Source organism: Battus philenor, unplaced genomic scaffold, assembly GCF_028537555.1.
Source record: "Battus philenor isolate CCGP_79_NKW_IND1 unplaced genomic scaffold, ilBatPhil1.0.hap1 SCAF_27, whole genome shotgun sequence".
NCBI lineage: Eukaryota > Metazoa > Arthropoda > Insecta > Lepidoptera > Papilionidae > Battus > Battus philenor.
This window is the reverse complement of record NW_027181690.1, coordinates 10,119,905-10,141,964: the sequence shown is the minus strand read 5'-3', so window position 1 is coordinate 10,141,964 and position 22,060 is coordinate 10,119,905. Positions and strand designations below refer to the sequence as shown.

The following is a 22,060-nucleotide window of genomic DNA, read 5'->3' as shown; positions in this document are numbered from 1 at the left end:
TTAGAGATTTATTATAGCCATAGGAATATTTCTATCGCCGAGAAGAGATTAGCTAAGAACCGATTTTATGAAATTCTAACCGCAAAGGATGTGTTCATTAAAAATAAACTGGTATAGTTTATTTTATAATGTAAAACTTGCCTAAAATGTATTTTTGTGATGGTTAAAATGAGCAGAAAAGGATGACACGAAACGACACGTACAAATTAAAATATAAAACGTAATTCGCGAAGGAACATCTTGGTCTATCTAATTTTACAAGTTATACGTTTTAATTGGCATGGGACCCTGGATGTAAAGTGCTTCCAACCATTCGATGATGATCTTACGTGTAAAATGATGAAAAAGCATTAAAGCTTCGCGAGTAATGCCAACAAAGTTACCTCCTTAATTATTTTATTAAAATAATTAAAGAGGTAGCTTTCTTTTTTATTAGCGATATATTTAATAAAGTACGTATCGCTTACATCTTGTACCATGCGCCATCACTAAACAATCTGCTCGAAATACCAATATGTTGTGATATCCCCAGCTTCCTCTCATCATTTCGAGCTCATCGGAAGCAATTCATCCTAACACACGTCGGCCACTCGAAAGCGAACCATAGCCTTATGCAAATACGGTACAGTCTCGTGCGTGATGGAGGTTTAAGATAATCCGAAATCACTTCAGTGTAATAACGAGGCGGGGAGGCGTGGATTGATTTTACAATTCAGCGCGCGTGTGGCATCCCGGCTGCGGGCGTCGCGCCGCGCGCATTATCCAATTAAGCGACATTCGACCGCCGGTTAAATAAATGATGACAGACCGGCAATGTATAGCGTACATTCCCAAACGCTCGGACAGTATTTATGGGATTGTACCGGGATTTAAATTGATAAGTCGCATTTAGTTTGACGCGCTCGCCGATCGGCGCACATCGAGACGAGTGAAATGTTCGCTTGCAGGTAATCGATACGATTTATCCGGTTGTGCAATGCCGACCAGACTTTTCACCTGTTATATGCTACTAACAACGGTTATCGTTATTTCAATACAAACTTCCAGTCTAATTACACTAATAAAGAAATATAATATAATTAACGATTCATGACATAGTTTAATTAACTCAATCTTAAAAAAAGTTTATTAAAAATAAATTTTTATCCATAATAAGTAATAAAAGAACGATGAAAGTGATGAAGAAAGTGCGTCGAAACAGAGTCCGATTGACGCACACGAGATGTTTGAAAACAGTCTGCATGACGTTTGTCCACCTCCGCTGTACTATCGCTAAAAGCGTTCCCCTCAAATGCGATGGCACTACAAAACATTAATTCATGATATTTAATGGAATCAGACGTTACCTTGCGGAAGTCCATCCTAAGCAAGAAAAGGACCAATATTTAGCCACTTCCGCACATGCAGTGGTAGTCGTGCAACAAAGTGCACCGCCCGCCAGCCCACTGATAAATGCGTATGCGGCAAACAATGCGAATCACACAACCGCCACCGGCAAATTACTCAACACGTGTTTCACCCCTCCACGGGACATCTTCAGGAGTTATGTTACACCGAGAGACACTCTGTATTTAGCACTAATCGTTGTAACAAATAAATATTGGTCCTTTTCTTACATAAATTCAGGTTCAGCTTATACCGGTGCGTTTCCTAGATTTTTAAGCCCCGCCAATTTCTTTGTTATCACCTATAACAGCAAGTTTGCATGTACAGGTTTCTCTCAAAAACCATTAGAGAAAAAAAAATCCTATACTACACATTGGTATATTTTATATCTTCGTCATAGCAGTTTTTATAGAGCAGAAAACGTGAAAGATTGAAAATCATCTTTAACCTTTTCTTGATAATGTATCTGTAGAGATACATCAAAATTAAAAAAAATAGTGGCATCAATTTTGAACGCAAAGTTATCATTTGTATACGAATATTTAGGTAAATTCTTAATTTTCGAACGCTTGTTCAGTTTTTTCTGTTGGCATCCTTGGGTCTTAAAAGTCAAGTGGTATGAATATTAATGTAATATTAAAAAAAATTGCCAAGTTAATGGTTAAAATGAATACTCTTAAGAAATGGCTAATTAAAACACCTATGTTTATAGGTAAAAGCAAAGCATTTGACCTCCGTCTCGCCTAATGTTCTGCCTAGAAGTTACCTATTCACTATTGACTTGAAGACTCCTAAGTTATAGCTAGCTGGAAACAACGACGCCGATAACGGTTCCATACCTTGGCTGTTCGAACTGCAAAAGTAGTTTCAAAACTCTTAGTGCGAGTTTAAGCGATATAAACCATGTATGTCGTAAATCCGTGCGTTTTGATGTCTGATAGAAGAAAAGAGATGCGGGGATTGATTCACGTAATTGACAAATTTTCACCGATGTTCCAAGATATGAAAGTTTTCAAACATTGGAAGCCACTCAAAACCCCAAAAAGCCTGTTAGTATGTATTATGTTTATAATTAATTATGTAATTAAAAATATCGTGTACCTTAATTCATTATAATGAAACTAAAAACACATTATCAGTATTCTTGCAGTGTACAATATGAAAAACTTATTTCTTCAAGTAATTTATATTTATTATTAATAAAATAAAAATAATAAAGTCAACAACTATAAAATCATTTCTTGCATTCTGAAATACGTTTTACATATTTACTTTTTCTTTTCTACTGCAACAGGCCAGTAAACTTTTGACAGAACCGAAGTCTGACCAGATACAATCTACTGTAGTATGTACAAGGTAACGCACATACTTACATAAATCTATTTAATTAGTAAATATTTAAATAATATTGATGGTTGAAACACATACGTCTGTTCTCTTTAACATTCGACATATATTGTAGATGTCGCTAATTTATTTTTGTTCTTTCCACCCATTTTGCAGACATCTTCCAAACACCGTCGTGGTCTTACTTTCAACGGGAGAAAGCTTCAAGAGAATTTACTCATTTTAGTTACAATCCGTGGTTAACATAAACTATATTACAGCGCCATCTACTGACCATTACTTAACTTAGTAACTGGCGCCATCTATGGACTCGTTTGTAAACTGTTATGGCCTTTATTTAATAAACTATTGTGTTAATAATTAAATAAATATGTATGGCTTATTATCATTAAAATTCCTTTACTATTAATACGGCTTTGCGTATGTTAACAACTAAATCTGTTTGTATACATTTCTTCAGATACCCTCATTCAAATACATTTTTAGTTGCCGTGTAAGAGTTCATCGGCCCGATGAGAATTGTTGCCGTCACCCGAATGCTGGTGATGTGGGCTGATGAAAACCTTCATTGGCATCCTAATCCGAGTAACATGCAGTCAGTGTTAAAATTGTTTTTCCTCTAGCTCCATTACACTACTTAATAGAAGTGTAACTAGGATAAATAATTATATTTTATTTTACATTTATGTAAATTACATATGTAAAAAAGGTAAGTTATGTATTTTTATATGTTATGTATCTATATTTAAATAATCTGTGGCGATCATTGCCGGCTTTGTATGCGTGTCGTGGAAGTCTATCAGCTGATATGATAATAATGATAATTGCTATACAGTGCTATATACATACACTATTATTCTTAGTAGTAATTGTAAGTATATTTTTATTAGGTTCTTTAAAGTTTAAACTTTTTTTTCTTCCTTTTAAATTCTTTTTCTCTATTATGATATAAACCTATATCCGTTATCCGTTTTACTTTGAGTGACTAGCGATAAACGCCATCTACTGTTGGCTTACCTTATTTTATTCGCTCCATCTAGCGTCGAATAGTGAAATAAACGTATACATACAAATAATGGGGCTGCCATACGGAAACACTGGCTTAAAAAAGGTTTAGATTATTTATATTATGCAGCAACATTAAAATCGTATTCGAATAGAATCCGGGTGAAGAACACAAGTCTCATCTTGTCTCTTAAGTTTTCTTCCTACCGTTATTTATTTCAACATAAAGTTAGCGACCTACCTTGATCTGGTTTCTCTGCTTTTGAGTAGGGCACTCTGGTCCGGTCGGGTAGCGGCGTGGTCTGCTTGGGGCTGTTGCGCTTGGACGTACTCCGCGACACAACCAGCGATTGGGGGATCTGTCAACGATTTGCACCGTTACCTACCTTGATTTCATGTTTGTCATGTACTGTGATCCGTTATTATTTCTGCCGCAAAACCTCCACTGTTAGATACAGGACTCCTCCAGACTTCTAATAAAACGTTCTTCTATCGACCACAACAAAGTCCCATTCCACCATGTGGATGAAAATCCTACACTCCACTTGCTGGTCTTTGGTATCCACTATAGAATCTTAAGGCTTAAAGTTTGAGAATAAACGGCTCTAAGTCATAGTTTGCCAAAGTTTTTACCTTAGCCTTTCTAACATTCTTACGCGCCTTATATAACTTGCATAATTTTTATATTAAAGCGAAAGGTTAAAACTTGTGCCGAGTCGAATTTGAACTGCCCCCTATAAGAATAAAATTGGTCCTCTGTGGGGCGTAGGCCTCACGTTGGGATATACTGCTCTAAGCTGTATCAAGGATTTTAATGAAAGAGTTTGAGCTTGTTGTGGGCTTTCTTTAAACCAGTTCGCGTTTGGAAGTCTCGAAGCTTCTCAACTTAAACACATTTACAAGTAGCTTAATTCGACTCTTGTGACAAAAATAATAATTATAAATGATCTGATATTGAAAAAAATGAGGCTCAATGACTACTTTGTTGTTTATGGAGATACGTTAGAACTTTTTTTCAATTTCCTTTTACTTCCCCTAAAGTCAATGCTCAATTTTGATTGTAAATTAGATTTGGATGTAATTATAGGAGTGGTAAGAGAGTTTAGATGGTATTTAAAAGGAAGAGGATAGTGGTGAGTGGAGGGGAATAGGGCATGGGGGAGGTTAGAGGGCGCTCACCAGCTTGTCGGAGCGGTCGCCGGAGGGCAGGCGCGCGATGGTGACGTCGGCGCTGTCCTCGGGCGGCGGGGGCTGCTGCAGCCAGTTGTACTCGCGCTTGTCCACCGGCACGCCACGCCGTTCGTAGTCCTGCGCCTGCGTCCTGCATACACACACATTGTTATACACTTACACTAGCCCCACACATACTTAGTGTCCCACGCCAGTTACATTCCTCCGATATTTTTTAAAAAAAAGCAGAACTTACGTCGCGTTATTTTAGTATCAGTGTATCTTTTTCTATTATAATTTCGTAGTAACGTTCTCAAAGAGATACTTACAGTACAATGGCTTGAACACCATTGGCACACATACATGGTCTTGCCGCACACACACACAGAGTCCACGCTAATTATATACAAGGGAGAAGTAACCACAGACGTTTTTCAAAAGCGTGACGTAAGCATTGCTGATGTCACGAATATCGTCTCAAAACTTTGATTCAATTTACACATTTTACTTTCGTAGTGATGTTCCAAACAGGTCCGTACAGTACTACGGATCAAAGACGAATTTTTTGCACGTTTAACGTATGTACTGATCAGAGAATCGCCTATTGGTAAATATTTTAAACAATTACTATTCAGTTTTCTATTATATATACTTTTTACAATAGTAACGTTATATGAAAAAAAAAGACTCTTTTGCTATTGTTTTGATAACTACAAGTCATTTTACAATCTTATTTTTCGGCGATTGGCGCCCACTTTCGCGCTCGCACTTAGCGCTTCCAAACATCGCCTCAATAATCTCTCGCTTATTCTCATATCCAGCGACTTTCCTCGACGATTGAAGTATACTGTTGTATTATTATATAAAAACCAATACAGACATGCGTACCTTAAACTTTCGTAACAGTCTAAACACACGACAGCGTAGTCGCCATTCTCTAACAGAAGCGAACTCTCCGTCCGCCTTTGAACTAAAAATGGAAATTCCTGAAACAAAATTTTAATTTTATAACAGTACTTTCACTACATACCTTTAATTTCTAAAGTGTATAAGACATTTCCCAAAAAGATTTTCCAGCAAATGATAGCCAGCGATGTGTATCCCGCGCAGCATACACAACATTTTTTTGTTCATATGGATCCCGCGAAAAAAGCTAACATTTTTAGTAAATAAATTACAAGATTAAATACATTAATTAATATAATAACAAGTGTTTCGGGAGACCACTTATTGCCACTAAAATTTTTTGCAAGGAAATAAATTTATAACGGATTTTATTTTTATTCGATATGATGGTTGGTCGCATACCTATGCGGATACCCAACTTCTTTTATATTATACATGCGGGATACCTTTCTTGGCATACCTATGCAGATACCTTTCTTAGCATACCCATGCGGATACCCATCTTGGCATATCCATGTGATACCCATCTTCATTGAAAAATGAGTAAAAATACAAAGTATACATAGTATTTACAACTTAGGAATTTTTGCTAGCTGTTGTCGATATAGAAAAAAACTGAATACTGTTTACTATGTCCAGAGGTACATTGTTATATACCTGATGTTATCAACTAGGCAAATTGTGCGTGTAACTAACCTTAATAGGTAGCGCCCTGACGCGTTTCCTGTAAGTCTTGATGCCGCACAGGTGGCAGTGGTAGTCGTGAGTGTTGTACACTCGACGTTCGGGGGGGTAGCCGCCCAGAGCCTCGTACCTGCGCACAACACGCCACCCGTATACAGACACAAACGTACAGCAATACAACTACTCAACAACAGATTATAAATTTTTACATTTAATAAGAAGATAATGGAATTTGTAATAATATCGCTACATAAAAAGCCGCCAGATGTGAAAGTTCCCGCGGACGTCGTCACAACGCTTAACCTTTTGTTCGTCTCGCCCACTCGTCTCGCTCACTCACACGGCGTGCACGATACGCGCTCTTGCTTGCTCTTGGCAGGTAGCCAAGACGCAGCACGTGCGCCCGCGGCCGTTGGAGTTCTCAGAGAGTCGGATTTGAGCCATGGTTCGATGCGCAACCGCGCGTAGGCGAATTATTCATTTTCCGCGCACAAATTGTTTTAATAATTAAATAAACGTTTTTTCCACATCACACATTATATTAAAAGGTAGTCGCTAAACTTGCTTACTTTTTATACACCATAAACAATAACTATAAAAAAAAATGAAAAAAATACAATTCATATATAGGTACGTGCCGTGCTATATTGTACACCAATAATGCAGATATTTGTTAATGTTACACACTAGTATGTACTATATTTATTTATTTATTAACACTTTTTGTACACCTTAAACAATAAAGACAAAAAAAGAAACAATTCATATGGTGCGTGAGGCGGTTATATCGCTCGAGGCGATCTCTACCAGACGACCTTTGGATGGAGATGAGATACATGAAGGAGAGGGCAGTTCAGGGTGTAAGTACACATACAAGAATACATATAGATATTTACGTGGAAAATATATTATATAAATACGAATAAATAACAGATATTACACAATATCCTATTTTAGAGGTCATGGAAGTGCTTCTTTACCATTTTTTCACAGTATATAGTCTTGAAATATAATCTATGTATATAACAATAAATCACTAATTCCTTTGATCAATCTAACTTGTGTGTTACTAATTAAATTCATCGTTTTTTTTTAATTTTGTAATATTTTGTACATTTTAAAAAAACATTACGTAGAAAATTGTAAATGTTGTTAATTTTGACTTTTGCGTATTTACAGTAAACGAACTGGAAATTTATATTGTCTTTTTACACCTGCATCGGCTAATATTTAGACGTTACAAATTTCATTACACAGCCTCTTTCAAAAACTAATTTTGCCAATAACCATAAGTAATTTTAAAATCATTTGTTCGAAATTTCAGATTAACTTGACTAAATTTATATATACAATGATTTCTGGACTTTATTGTTATAAATGATACTTTATGTAGAATACGTAATTTTTTTATATTAATAAGTTTGAATACGAATAAATAGAAATCCTTTATTTTAGATATTCTCTAAGCACAATAGTTGTTTTGTTGCTCCACGTACGATTTTTTTTAAATAAAAAAGACGCAATACACGCTATATGTATTTAATATAACATTACAAACCTCCTCCACTGGCTGAGCAGGGAATGGTAACAGAAGGTGCAGACTAGAGCCGAGCCGTTCTCTCGTAACTGCTCAGCGTTGGGATGACTCTGCAACAATATTACAACCATTATAACTATGTTAAAATATTTTATTGAATCAGGTCCGTTGAAAAATGGAGATCCGCATAAGAACCAAGATTACCGACGTAGCTCGAAAAATTGCTAGTCTGAAATGCCAGTAGCCGGGCACATCGTGCAACTACACGAGTGGCAATTATGCAAGTGAAAAAACTTATAATTTTAAACCCTATTACCCACAACAGAGGTAGAATGAAAGACCATATCATCAGAACTATGGAAAAAATTGTCTAGTCTTGTTTGGTTTCCGCAACCAGCGGCACAGCGCTCATTTTGCGACGAAAATTATGTATATATGTATATATATATATATGTATATGTATATATATATATATGTATATGTATATATATATATATATGGCAAATAAGGTCGAAGCAAGAAAGTAGATGTTGAATAAAACAGTTTGTGTAATAATTTTAACAGTTGTGTAAATAATAAATTCTCTTGGCAGAGCAACACAAGTCTAGTTAGTTTTGCTGTCCTTCAGTAACGATTATTATCTTGTTTGTTGTAATAACTCAGTGTTTCCTTCTAATAAAACCTTCAAACTGTTTTGTTCAACATCTACTTACCTGCTTCGACCTTATTTTCCAGATAATATAAGCTCCGATTATAAATAGTTATGGACCTCTTGCAGTTGCTGCATGAAAAGATGGCGGGTCCTGGTTAATGGTCCTGGGAAATGATCTAGGTCTAGTAATATACTTGTTGGGGTACCTGATGCGTGAGTAGACAGGGGAAGTATGGAGCGTTGCCTTGCGGCTGCCCGTACAGTATCCTGGCCAGCGTGAAGTCCGAATGCAGCCCGCATAGGAAGCAGTAGATGGACGTGCATACTGTTAATATAAATATCACGTTAAACATAAAATATTAGTTTATTTATTTAATATAGAATCAATTACATGTCTTGTCGGCGTTAAGATAAGTCTACTGTTTAGTAAAGTTAATGCCTGGCTATAACAACACAGTCAAGTCAAGGTACAAGCTTCTCATATTGCGTTCATAAGTCGAAATGCTAAACGGATATCATCAACAAGGGACAGCCCAAGGTCTTGGACGTAAGGACAGCCAAGCCCGAGGTCTCCTGAGCCAATTTAATCCATGAAACTATCTAAATTATCTAAGAGCTTCGCTAACTTAAAAAAGGTTTTTGGCTATAAAGCCTTGAAAACGCAGAACCTACAAAAACTGTGTTATTCAGTTTAATATTGACTACTAAAAATCTCTAATACATTTGAAACAAACTAAATCTGATTTTTTAAAATAAAATCGTACTAGACATTATCGGAATAGGCATATTACTCAATAAATGAATCTTAAAATGAAAAGAATCTTTCGCAATGATGTCGCTTGATTATTTTGATTTCATTTAAGTTATATCTGATCAAAAGTATGTTTGGAGTTTCTTCCTGATTCTTCTCCACAATTATATCACCTTGCAAAGCAGAGTCAAAAATAAAATAGATTTAATAAAGTAAAACACATACAATGGGAATGTTTAGCATAGTTTTTTCTATGGAAATACGACAGTCTAGTAATAACTTTCAGCAAACAGTCTGCGGGGACACATAAAAAACTTTAATTAATTTTGATATGTATCAAATCCGACTATATTTTTTTACTGTATTATTATTTATAAATACAATATTTTTGAAACCATTTCCAAACAACCTGTATGAATATATGGTAACTTACCGCTATTACTAGCCACGGTTCTGTCTGAGGTGGTGGAAGGTGGGGTGGGGATGACTCGGTCGCCGTTCATCGAGGAGTTGGAGGGCAACGGCGATGGGATGTTATACCTGGTAAAAAAAAACACACATATATATATATATATACATTTTTATCTAGTGCGGTTTCGTTATGTATAAAATAGTCACCCCGATAAGCTTCCTAAATTCAAAAGCTGGTTATGGCCCATTGCCCAATGTCAGATAGAATAATAAATAAATAAATAATAGATAAATAAAGTTTCAATAATTAGTATTTACATAAATAAGTTTATTATTTAGCAGTCTCTATGACACCATTCGTAAATTATTTACTTTTTTCTAATAATATGTTTGTAATTAATAACAAAATGTAGTATATATTAATTATTTATTTTATTCGTTTATTATGATTTAGCTTACTATTTATTATGTTAAAATAATAGGCGATTCAAAAGCGTATGTAAATGTCTACTTGAAAAAAGATATTTGCAATTGAAATCATTACAAAAATTAATTTTATGTTTCCCAACACTCCTTTAGTAATAACATTTAACGACAATAGACTTTAATTAACCCTTAATTGTATGGGGAAAAATATTGTTTCGACCAATTTCCTAGAAATTTTTTAACTTTTAATTTCCATGAGAACCTTAGTCGTATCTCTACAAAAATATAAAATGAGTATTTGGAGATAACTTTCTATTTGTATTGTAGTAAGCAATCTGAATATACGGTTCTCCGACGAATCCGCCGTTGACCCTGAGGACTAGAACGAAATGCATCGTCACCGAAAATCTGACCTCCACTTATTTTTTTTCCCTACAAGAAATACACAGCAGTATTTTGAAATAAATTCCAAGAGACTGTAGATAACCTAATAAGAGGAGAAAGAGATGATACAGGAAAACCTACTATATTTCTTAAAAATTAAACGTACCGATTAGTGTAATAAAAGGATCGAATGAACAACATGACAACGCGAGAAAGAGTCAGATATACTTTCTCATCCACAGCAAAAGAGTATAATGTTTATTAATAATAATTTTTGTTACACGATTAAATGTTATGAAACGTAGTCTATGAAAAGAGTTTCAAATGAGGGTATTCTTATACGTGATTAAGTAAGAAAAGGACCAATATTTAGCCACTTCCGCACATGCAGTGGTAGTCTTGCAACAAAGTGCACCGCCCGCAAGCCCGCTGATAAATGCGTATGCGGCAAACAATGCGAATCACACAACCGCCACCGCCAAATTACTCAACACGTGTTTCACCCCTCCACGGGGCATCTTCAGGAGTTATGTTACACCGATTATTCCCAAACATGGTGAGTAATCTTAGAAAAGTGGCATGGGGTACACGGAGGACATGGTTCGATCAGTTGTGGCTACCTGTATTAGAACCGAAAGATTTTCGAGTGGTTACCACGAGCTGGCAGGCCCACGTGTATACCTCTCACTGGATGGACCAACGACATAGTTAAGGCCACTAAGTCTATACCTTGCAGCGGATGACTATTGGATGGCAGGATTATGACACATGCACAGCTTTATAGCTATGACACTTATGTGCATATAATTTCTTTTATATCCACAAAGGTGTCTTGAGTCGAGTCGTGTGGGAGTGTCTGAATGTAAGCGTTGTTTTTTTAACAGGAGTAATAACAAGTTGCGAGGTGGTGATTACCTGCGGTGCTCGAGGGGCACTCGCTCCGCGTCCATGAGCTCCCACTGCCGCGCCAGGTGACGCACGCAGCGCGAGCAGGACAGCACTCGGCCGCCGCGCGCGCCGCCGCCCGCCGCCCCGGCGACCGCCCCCGCGCCCGCCGCCGCCAGGCACGGGAAGTGCATCGCGTGCGAGTTCATGTACTCCGCCGTCGTCGACAGCCACTCCATCGACTGCTGCGGGAACAGACCCGCGCACACGTAGCACCTGCCGACAACAACACACACACAACACTTAAAAACACCAACAACCAAAAAAGTTCACTACTACTACTACTACTCCGCTAGCTCAGTGACCCAAAGTGGGTCTTGGCCTCCGAAGCGAGAGACTTCCACTTTCCTCTATCTTGCGCCATCGTCTGCCATTGGCTGACATTCAATTCGCGCAAGTCTGCCTCAACGCGATCGATCCAGCGATACCTGGGTCTACCCACTGGTCTTCGATCCCTCGGTTTTTCCAGGTACGCTACCTTCACGCTCCGATCCGATCCCATTCGCTCTAAGTGACTAAGCCAGCGGATTCGTTGAGGTTTATATTCGCCAATGATATTTGGCTGTGCTACTAAACTCTCAATTTCGGCATTTTTTCGGAGCCTCCAAAAAAAGTTTACTATTTTTCTAAAAAATAATTATACAGAGTGGTAGCTTAACAAGTGTAATAGCTTTAAACAGATGAATGTGTAGCTCATTTAGTGTCAATTAATGTATAGTACACACAAAAATTCTAAAATTAATGGTTGCAAATATAACAAACAATGTAATGCATAAAAAGCTTTTCCAGGATTTGGATTACTACATATTAAAATTAATTACTGTTTACTATCCTTGTGTTCCTTTATATATAGATAGATACAATATAACATATTTATTTTATATATAGATAGATAATTACTTATATATATATAGAGATACACATACAAATTTATGCATAAAAATAAATGAGGGTGTATGGTGATGGTAAAGTGGGTGGTCACCTGTACAGTCCCATGCCGTTCTCGCCGGCGACCACCTGGCTCTGCGGGCTGCCGGAGAGCGCGTTGGAAGGCCGCTTGGCAGACTGGCTGGAACTGGAGCTCTTCATGTCGTACGGCTTAAACCTGAAATGTGCAAACGTTACATCTATACCCGACAACCTTGGGACTGTTCATAAAATGCGATCGCTTTCATGGCCTAAGACTTAAGTTCTTAGAGTTCATAGGGAAATCTTTCTGTGATCAATATATACGCTTTAACAATAGAATCTCAGATCATGTTCATAAGGCTTTCAAAACAAGATTTTTTTAAAAAAATGTCATGGAATGTTTGTATGCAAAGCGTTACTTACTATAGGGTGGGCCATAAATTTTTTCATATTTGAAACATGTGTAGAAATAAAAGTACAAATGCTATTTTGTTTATGATTTATTTACCGTAATTATAATTTATTAAAATTTATTTTTTAAAAATTATATCGTCGAGATGTGCTCCGTCTCGCCGTTGGCACTCCTGTAATCGACTACGCAAACTTTGGAAAACTCTATTTGCAAAAAATTCACCCTATATTTAATGATAAGATAGCACACTAAGGGTTTCCTAAGGGAATTATGTTTCGTAGCAAATTATATATTTGGAACATATCATATCATGGAACGAAAGGAGTTGGAAAATCTCTAGTTGTCACTTTATAATTCCAGGCGTGGCATCATCAATTTGGTGATGAGTGTCATAACAGACTTTTTTTGTCCGGTGACTAAAAACACATTAGCATTGCTAACAGTTGTAATATAATGTTCCTCATATATAACACGGTACAATAAGTGTTGTAAATGATGCAAGTGTGATGTAGTTAAGAGTGGTAGTGGGGATATGTGATGTGTGTGTTGCACGGACCTGATGTTGTTGGTGTGCGCGTTGTTGTGCGCGGCGTTGGGCTCCCCGTTCTCGCCGTACGCGGGGTACTTGTGCGGGATGCTCTTGTAGCACGACGCGCATATCTGAACCATTCCTGAAAGCACAATTGTACGACTCGAGCATCACAACGTTGTGTCAAACTTTGTCTCTTCACAAGACGTACATTGACAACAGATTTCACTTTAAATCATCACACAGACTCATCATCATGTCAGCCGATAGAAGCTCACGGGCTTGTAGTAGGCCTCCACCCAAAATCTGCCAGAATCCAGCGACTTAACTATGTAGTCGGTCTACCTAGTAGAGAGCCTACCGAAGCCGCGTCTACCGCTACACGGGCACAGTATATAAGTAAGAAAAGGACCAATATTTAGCCACTTCCTTATTTGGCTAAATATTGGTCCTTTTTTTACTTAGGATAGACTTCCGCGGGGTAACGCCTGATTCCATTAAACACAGTAATTAACTTTTAATTCTTTAAGAAATACGATAGAAGTGCCCAATTTCATACAATATAGAATCCGTTTTTATTTAAAGTCATCTAAAAGAAAAACATAATTTTGCTTTTACAAGAAAATTTAGTGTTTACGATGAAGATTAGGAAACAGTTAATGATAAAATGGCGAAAGTCACTGTACTGACCATCTTTGTTATATGTATGTGTGTTGCAGTGAGCGTGTATAGACTGCTGTGATGATCACGAGGTGGGGTAGCGTACCTTGCGGACTGATGGGGCTCGCGTCCGGGTGCGGCTTGAGGCCGGTGATGAAGGGGTAGTAGGGTTCGCGCTCGGGGTTGGGGCAGCAGTAGACCAGGCGCAGCTGGCTGCTGGGCGCCGGCACGCCGCACACGTAGCACACGAAGCTGGCCGTGGCCTGACTGGGCGGCCGCTCCAGCGACGGCGAGCGCGCCGCGGCCGCCAGCGACTTGTCGCCCGACGACGCCAGGCTCAGCGGCGACGGAGGCAGCAGCGACGGCGGCCGCGTGCGCAGCGTGTACACGCGCTCGTGCGCGCACACGCCGCGCGACTGTAAGAGCACACCAACCATTACGCATGCGCATCATACATCATACATTGCACAAAAAATTAAACTTTTCGTTAAGAGGGTCGGTTACAAACGACAACTGCTTGACATCCTCTGTACACGAGTATCGCCTATATATGACGTCAGTGTATAACTATTGACTATTTACCACTGGGCCCAGTGACGTTTACTATGCGTACATCGATTTCCATCCAGAGGTTACATTCAGACGTAGCACATTGCCGTAGCTAAAGGATTAATGTGTGTTACACCCTATCTAAAGATTACTGATTTCAAAAATAACATACAGTGTTATTATAACATTAATTCATTAAAGAAATCCTTTTTAAAATATGGATAGCTGTATATTAAAATTATTTGTTCTTGACTATTTGTCCCTGCACACTTTACATTGTCACAATTTATTAGCCAGTCGCATTCTGACAGAAAAAATAAATGAATGCAACATATTTCAGAGTGACATCCTGTAAACAGTCCTCATCACAATATATAGTTTACATAATATCTCAAAATAAGCTTTGCACCAATTCAAATTATCTTTATTCAAGTAGGTATTTGCATGCACTTTTCAAACGTCGATTATTTTAACATTATAAGTTACTACTTATAATGTTAAAATAATCGACGTTTGAACTACCACGGGCTTAGAACGCTGATCTCCTGACAAAAGCCGGCCAGAAACTCCATGTGAAATTTGGTGAAAATACCTTCATTATATAAGATCATTTCAATCGTCAGTTCTAAATTATGTTTGTCAGTTCGTCACGCGCCATCTATTAAGAGGAACTAACTAGAAACGTGGTTTTTTTTTTGATAATTGATTTAACAATTTTTTTATGTAAATCTGCAGTATTCGGGTGGGAAGGCGACGAAAGTGAGGTGATGAATGAAAGGATTGAAAAAAAAAAGAATAAATGACATTAAAAAGGAAAAAAGAAAGAGAAAGCAAATGATAAAACGTGTGAAAAAGAAATAATTTTGCAAAATTAGTCCCTGTTTATCTAAAATACAGACAGATACGTCGATAATGCTTTAAACGACCATTCTAAAACCTCAGAGTCAAATAAAGTCATCGATACAATTGGCACGACTGTTTGCTATTTCATAAGAATTTCATTTCCAAAAATCAAAATTGTTTGTCATCTAAACTTACCGTAAAAACCGTTATTACTTTTATCTTTGAATCTAAACGACGAATTAAATAAATTTACTATAAATAACAAAAGTATCGCGATCGAGTTACCGGCCAGCGGATTATAGAAAGACGAAGATAGCGTATCGCATCGCTGATAGCATACCTAACGGCCATTTTTGTATTGAATTTTGTAGACAGTATACAGATAAAGGATTCGAGTACTTTTTAGTTAAGCACCGAGATTAACAATTGCAGGTCGTAGGTTCTATAACGTTAAGTATATCATAATTACATTGGTCGGAACTGAAAGAGAAATATCGAGAGGAAACCAACAGCCCGGGTTGCATTTCCTAAGGTAGCTTTGTTACTTGAAACAGGTTCAGATTTAACTCCTTTTGACTTAAAACCCGACGTTGGAGTTATCAATAATAAAAGTGGATTCTATGAAAGTATTTTACAATTACAGATATCAGTTTCATCCGCCTTATAAAGAAAGGCGCGAAAATAAGTAAATCCACGTGACGAATTTCGGAACCGTCTCTGAATGAAGATTGAATTTCGACAAGAGCACACAAGGCTAACAACAAAATGTCTCATTCTTCTATGCTTACATGTAACTTCTGTTTACATGACATCTCTGATCACAGCTTCGTCTTCAGTTCTTCGATTTACACAATTAATAATAAACGATCCAATAGGATTCAGTTTAAGCCGGTTCAATACAGCTGTTTATCTCGCCACATTATCAGCTTTAGGTGAATGTTAAAGATAACTCTAGATTATAAGTAAAACCTTGTTGCAGTAGATATAGTTATCGAAATGTGGCTATCAAAAGGTAAATTGTGACAACCGGGATAATACGAGCGAGTAACCTTACGTATCTTTTTAAAATTCGTATGATTTCTCAGACACATAATGATGAAAGAATGATAAAACTGATTCATTTATTGCTGTAGGCGTGTGAATTGCTAAAAGAGGGCGCTGTTTTATATTATCACATCTACCTCACAGTACCCTTTCCTAGAAGTTATAACGGAATTTTATTCAACGGTCGGTATTTGACCTCTGTTTCACCTAATGATAAGCGATGACGAGGTCTACGATGGTACAGAAGAAAGAAACCCATTCTTTCTCGTCTCGAAGACTCCTAATTTATAGTTGGAAATGACGTCGATAGGTAGTTCCACTCCTTGGCTGTTCGCACTATAAAGTATTGGCAAAACACTCAGTGCGGGTAGAAGGAATTTCAACCGTGTATGGACGTCGTGATTCCGTGTCTTGTCATCCGATGGAAGAAAGGAGATTTGGGAATTATTTGGTGTAATTCTACTGCACACTCTCTAAAATGCAGTCAATAGATCACCGATAAAAAGTGCTCACCAAAGAATCGTTACTAATCAGCCTCTTTGCTCGTCTCTGTGTGGAGTCCAAGGCTTCGAGCTGGTACTTCGCCGATCTATCCCACAGATGGCTACAGCATTCTACACACGATCATACTTGTGCTACATACGGGCGCACAGGAGCTGTTCTTGTGTAAAATATTTTCTAAACATTCCCAGAATACACAGTAGCTAATTTAGCTTTGGACTCAACAAAGGACATACAGTTGAGATTTGATGTTAGTGTAATACCCAACCGTGTAAGCATTAAACAAGTTGTACTTTTACACAGGCATATATTTAATTATTGCACTACGTATTTATAACTAGGAAAAAATATAAAAAGATATAAAAGGAATATCTTTTTGAAACATTACAATTTGTTTTTTTTTTAATTTGTTTAGTATTTACTTATTAATTTCTCTGTACTTTTTTATTTTTATCTGTATTCTGTGGATGTGCAACTAGCCTGTAAGAGAATGTTGCGCTTATGCAAACATATATCGCCTACTTATGTTAGACTTGACATGAAATGTAGACCAGACTTTGGAAAAATAAAACATTTGAAAAAGAGTATCAGAAGGAGTTAAAGAAGTAAGGGATGATGCATCTAGAATTCACGAGACGAACAGAATTGATTGTTAAATCATCACTATTTACAACAAAATATATACGAATGTCGTGTTATTATCGTACCCCAAGCGGAGTGGGAGAAGTCGTTATCTCCTGGCGCGGAGCACGACACTATCTACGACAGTCACATCTCTCCGGGCGGTGGGCACTCGACCCCAGCGGTGGGTTATCTGCGGCTATCGCGCGGGGTCAACAAACAAACACAACGATACGGCTAAGGTAGCGGACATCGGGAAGGTGGACTCTTCTTATATATGTAATTTAATATAAAGAAATGTATCTTTAGATATTGCAAAACTATTTTACACACAACAAACGAACATATATTTATAATAGAGCAATTAAAAAAAAAACAATATGCATCAAAGGTCCCTTTTTTCTTTAAACAGATGCTTGCTAGTTGACATTTTCTGTTAGTTAATGTATTTATTTATTTATTTATTTAACAGTTTATTGTACACAATAAAAACACTAAAGTAACAATACAAATATAACTGACACAACAGGCACTACTTATTTCTAACCAGAAATTTCTTCCAGTAGGCCTACGGAAGGAGATTCATAAAAAGTAAGGCAGACACAACGTGCACAATAATTAAATTGAAATATTTACAATAGATACGACTTTTGACCATAATTACATACTTAACATGAACATAAATGTATACTTACATATTATATACTTACATAAATAAGCATAATAAATAATATATATACATAATATAAGCATAAATACATATATAACATATATAACTAAAAATATTATATATACTAGACAACTAGCGATAAATAGTGCTCTTTGACTCGCTTTTTAAATACAGGTAATGATGGACCATCACGTACTTCGTAAACATGTATGGTACACCCTATCCAAAAATCAATGGTTGCATAAATAATAAAGTAATGATAATATAGTTAAAAAAAGCGATTGCGAAATTCTGATTAATACATATTAAATTAATTATTGTTTATTGTTTGTTTGACTTTGTACTGCAAGAAGTTATTTGTTTTTTGCATTCCAACAGAATCAATTAAACTTTTTTTTTTGAATGGACGGGTGATGCCGAAAGATTCTCGAGTGACGACTAAGAGTGTCGAGGGAGGTCGCTGAATGTGGACAGTGCAAGACTGGCGGCTATTGTCGTGATCTACTGGGAAGTCTTATGCCTTGCATTTGGCGTCTATCAGCTGACATGAGTGAGTGATAAGAAGTGATGAAGAGTATAGATAAGTGCCTTAAACCTTTTTGCTGACATCTATAGATAATCTCGTATCCGTAGCACATTACGTACTACGACGTAGTGACTACAATGCAATCGTAGACTACACACGCGATAAACATGTCGATACAGGGATTCGATATACATTGCATTCATTGAATAAATTCACTAGATAAGCAAAATCACCAGCGACGCATTAAAAAATAACTGATAATCTTATAAATATGGAATCCGTTATCAGCTAATGGGTTTTGATTAGAAAATTTTGATACTGTAATAAATATTATCAGATTATACACATATATATACATATATATATATATATATACACAGACCGATAGTCGGTGACCGGGATAGATGGAACGATTTATTGAAATGCCCCCAGGATTTGAATTTAAAAAGAAATGAATGAAAATTTCTAGAAATTTCGATATTCTAATTAAGCTGAACAAATACCTTGTCAACTAAATAACTAGAAAAGAAATCATAGTGAATTTGTATGCGTTGAAGGCACGACCCAGAGACATAATAGCGAAAGTTTTTTTAAAACATACCAAAAGATTTAAAACAAACATCAGCTCATTTCTGAATTGGTTTTCGTATACAAAATTAGAAAGGTCATTTAAAATGCAATTAGGTAGCTAGAGGAGTCGGATCGGTTAACTTTTACACCAATGCACTGTAATGAGACCTCCTTGACGCGGGTCATTGGTCCCAAGCACAATGTGCGGCGGTTCTTCTACAACGCGATAGATCTGAGATTGACTCTATGAAATGCTGACAAATTACGAAGATTCCTTCTGGAACCTGGAATAGGCCCGTGACATTATTTATTTCAATGAATTGTGAAGTCAATGTTTCTTTAATTCCCGCTCAACAAACAGGCATTTGAAGATTCTGCGGTTTTTTTAAATGACCTCCCTTTGTGGCCTCTTATTCCCCTGTATTATCTATATTTTAAGGGACTTTTGTTTCAAATATTTTTTTCAATAAATCACTTTACTAGCGTTCTCTTCTGTCATGCTTCACAAGTTCTTTTACTATATCGTCCTTCATTCTTTACAATTTCTTATAAACTCTTTTCTTTCGTTCACAATCCTTACGCACATCGTCTCTTTTCCTTTACCGCATTCATTTAGTATTATAATTAAGATATACATTCCTAATTTTTAATTAACAATTGTTTCTTTTTTAAAGTTTCTTGTTACTAAACCTTATATTTAATTTTTAAACAAAATGCTATCGACGCCCGTGCAATGGAGTTCTACCGCTTCCTGACCGAACCATTCATCGGACTCTGTGGGTTCGCGGCGACAGAGAGCGCTTAGCTATAACCTCTTTTAAGGTAGAGAAGCTTGAGGACTTCCTTAGGAGTCTCGGGCCTCTATCTGCTACTATTTCACCGGATGGGAGGCTTCTGAGCTTCATGGAGTGACTAGACTTTTGGGAGGTAGTATTTCGGCTTGAACTCCCTCTCATCGATAATACTAGCTTAGCATATCGAGGCAAGGGAGCCTAAAACGACTGAACCTATTTTGCTTTTTCCTTTTGAATCGCTATTGCCTGGCTAATAACAATGCCATTACTAAAGGCTTTCACGTCGGGAGAAGAAACTCAATGTTAAATCCCAAAATTGGTACAGCAAATATTAATTTGAATCTATAAAAATAATATAAATCGTGTATATCTAAATCCTTCATATCTCTCATCTTCATCCAAAGGTTGTCTGGTAGAGATCGCCTCAAGCGATAACACCGCCTCACGTATCATATGAATTGTTTATTTTTTTGTCTCTATTGTCTAAAGTGTACAGTGTTAATAAATATATAAATATAGTACATAATAATGTGTAACATTAACAAATATCTGCATTATTGGTGTACAATATAGCACGGGCAAGATATTGCAAATCACGGGGCGGGAGAATAACCCGACGATAGGGGCCGGCCGTGACCCGCGACCCTCGCTGCGACAGAACACAATGCACGGGCTATCTGCGCATGACCCCTGCGCTTTTGGCCGGCATCTTCAATGCGTATTTGTAAACACCGCCGCGAATATCTCTTATTGTTCGTATACTTTGTAAGGCTCGACAACTTCTTAATAAAGCCTCTATTGATTATCGATAGAAACTAATAATGAATTGAGTCTCCTTTTCACTAATAAAAATAGTCGTCACCTGTGAACTTTTTTTTTTAAATAGTAATATTAATCAACCTATTTCAAGATGCTTACAATAAACCCTTCATAAAAGTATAATCAAAAATAAACGTGAATTTGTTTATAAAATGTATTAATTATATAAGATTATATTCCGGAAAATGAACCCGCTACGATAGCAAGCAATAAAATGACCAATATTTAGCCACTTCCGCACATGCAGTGGCAGTCGTGCAATGAAATGCACCGCCCGCCAGCCTGCTGATAAATGCGTATGCGGCAAACAATGCGAATCACACAACCGCCACCACCAAATTACTCAACACGTGTTTCACCCCTCCACGGGGCATCCTCAGGAGCCATGAGCCACACCGATTAGTGCCAAACACAGAGTACTAATCGGTACTAAATAGGCATATTGGTCATTTTATTACTTAGGATGGACTTCCGCGAGGTAACGCCTGATCCCATTAAATAAAAAAAAAACGATAGCAAGCGTCAGTCCTCTGCCACTAGCTACCATTGCTCAAGATCCTTTATTCACATCATGTATGTATGGAGTTCAACGACGTCATCGATAGTTGTCTCTGGTATTACATGTCTACTAGCTGACTTGAGGCTTAGATGTCAGGGTCTCTATTTAAGTTGCGAATTCGCTCCCGAAGTATATCCTTAAAGTTAAATATTATATTTATTAAGTTTATAAGTGGCTTACAATAACACGTAAGCATTGATATATCAATAAGAATACCAAACATAGCATATATTGTATAACAAATAAATAATCTCATCATAATTTTATAAAAAACAAAATCAAGACATCTATATTATCAATAACTAGACCATTAGTTAAAATTTTCTAATAAAAATTTAATTTGCGTAATATATATATATATATATATATATATATATATATATATATATATATATATTAAGTATGTGTGTGTGTGTCGTGATAATCGATGAATTGCATTTTATAAGACAT

The 22,060-nt window shown here is 36.9% G+C and overlaps 1 protein-coding gene across 1 annotated transcript in view; it reads right to left on the bottom strand.

The window, feature by feature from the left end:
• Nucleotides 1-22,060, bottom strand: part of px (plexus) — a 207,535-nt gene that overhangs the window by 74,252 nt on the left and 111,223 nt on the right. Inside the window, exons 9-19 of the mRNA XM_068768780.1 lie at nt 14,221-14,530; nt 13,482-13,596; nt 12,587-12,709; nt 11,575-11,820; nt 9,872-9,978; nt 8,894-9,012; nt 8,057-8,145; nt 6,511-6,628; nt 5,797-5,894; nt 4,918-5,059; nt 3,980-4,097 (exon numbers count right to left, since the gene is read on the bottom strand). Coding sequence (XP_068624881.1) covers nt 3,980-4,097; nt 4,918-5,059; nt 5,797-5,894; nt 6,511-6,628; nt 8,057-8,145; nt 8,894-9,012; nt 9,872-9,978; nt 11,575-11,820; nt 12,587-12,709; nt 13,482-13,596; nt 14,221-14,530 — 1,585 coding nt within the window. The remainder of the gene's footprint in view (nt 1-3,979; nt 4,098-4,917; nt 5,060-5,796; nt 5,895-6,510; nt 6,629-8,056; nt 8,146-8,893; nt 9,013-9,871; nt 9,979-11,574; nt 11,821-12,586; nt 12,710-13,481; nt 13,597-14,220; nt 14,531-22,060) is intronic.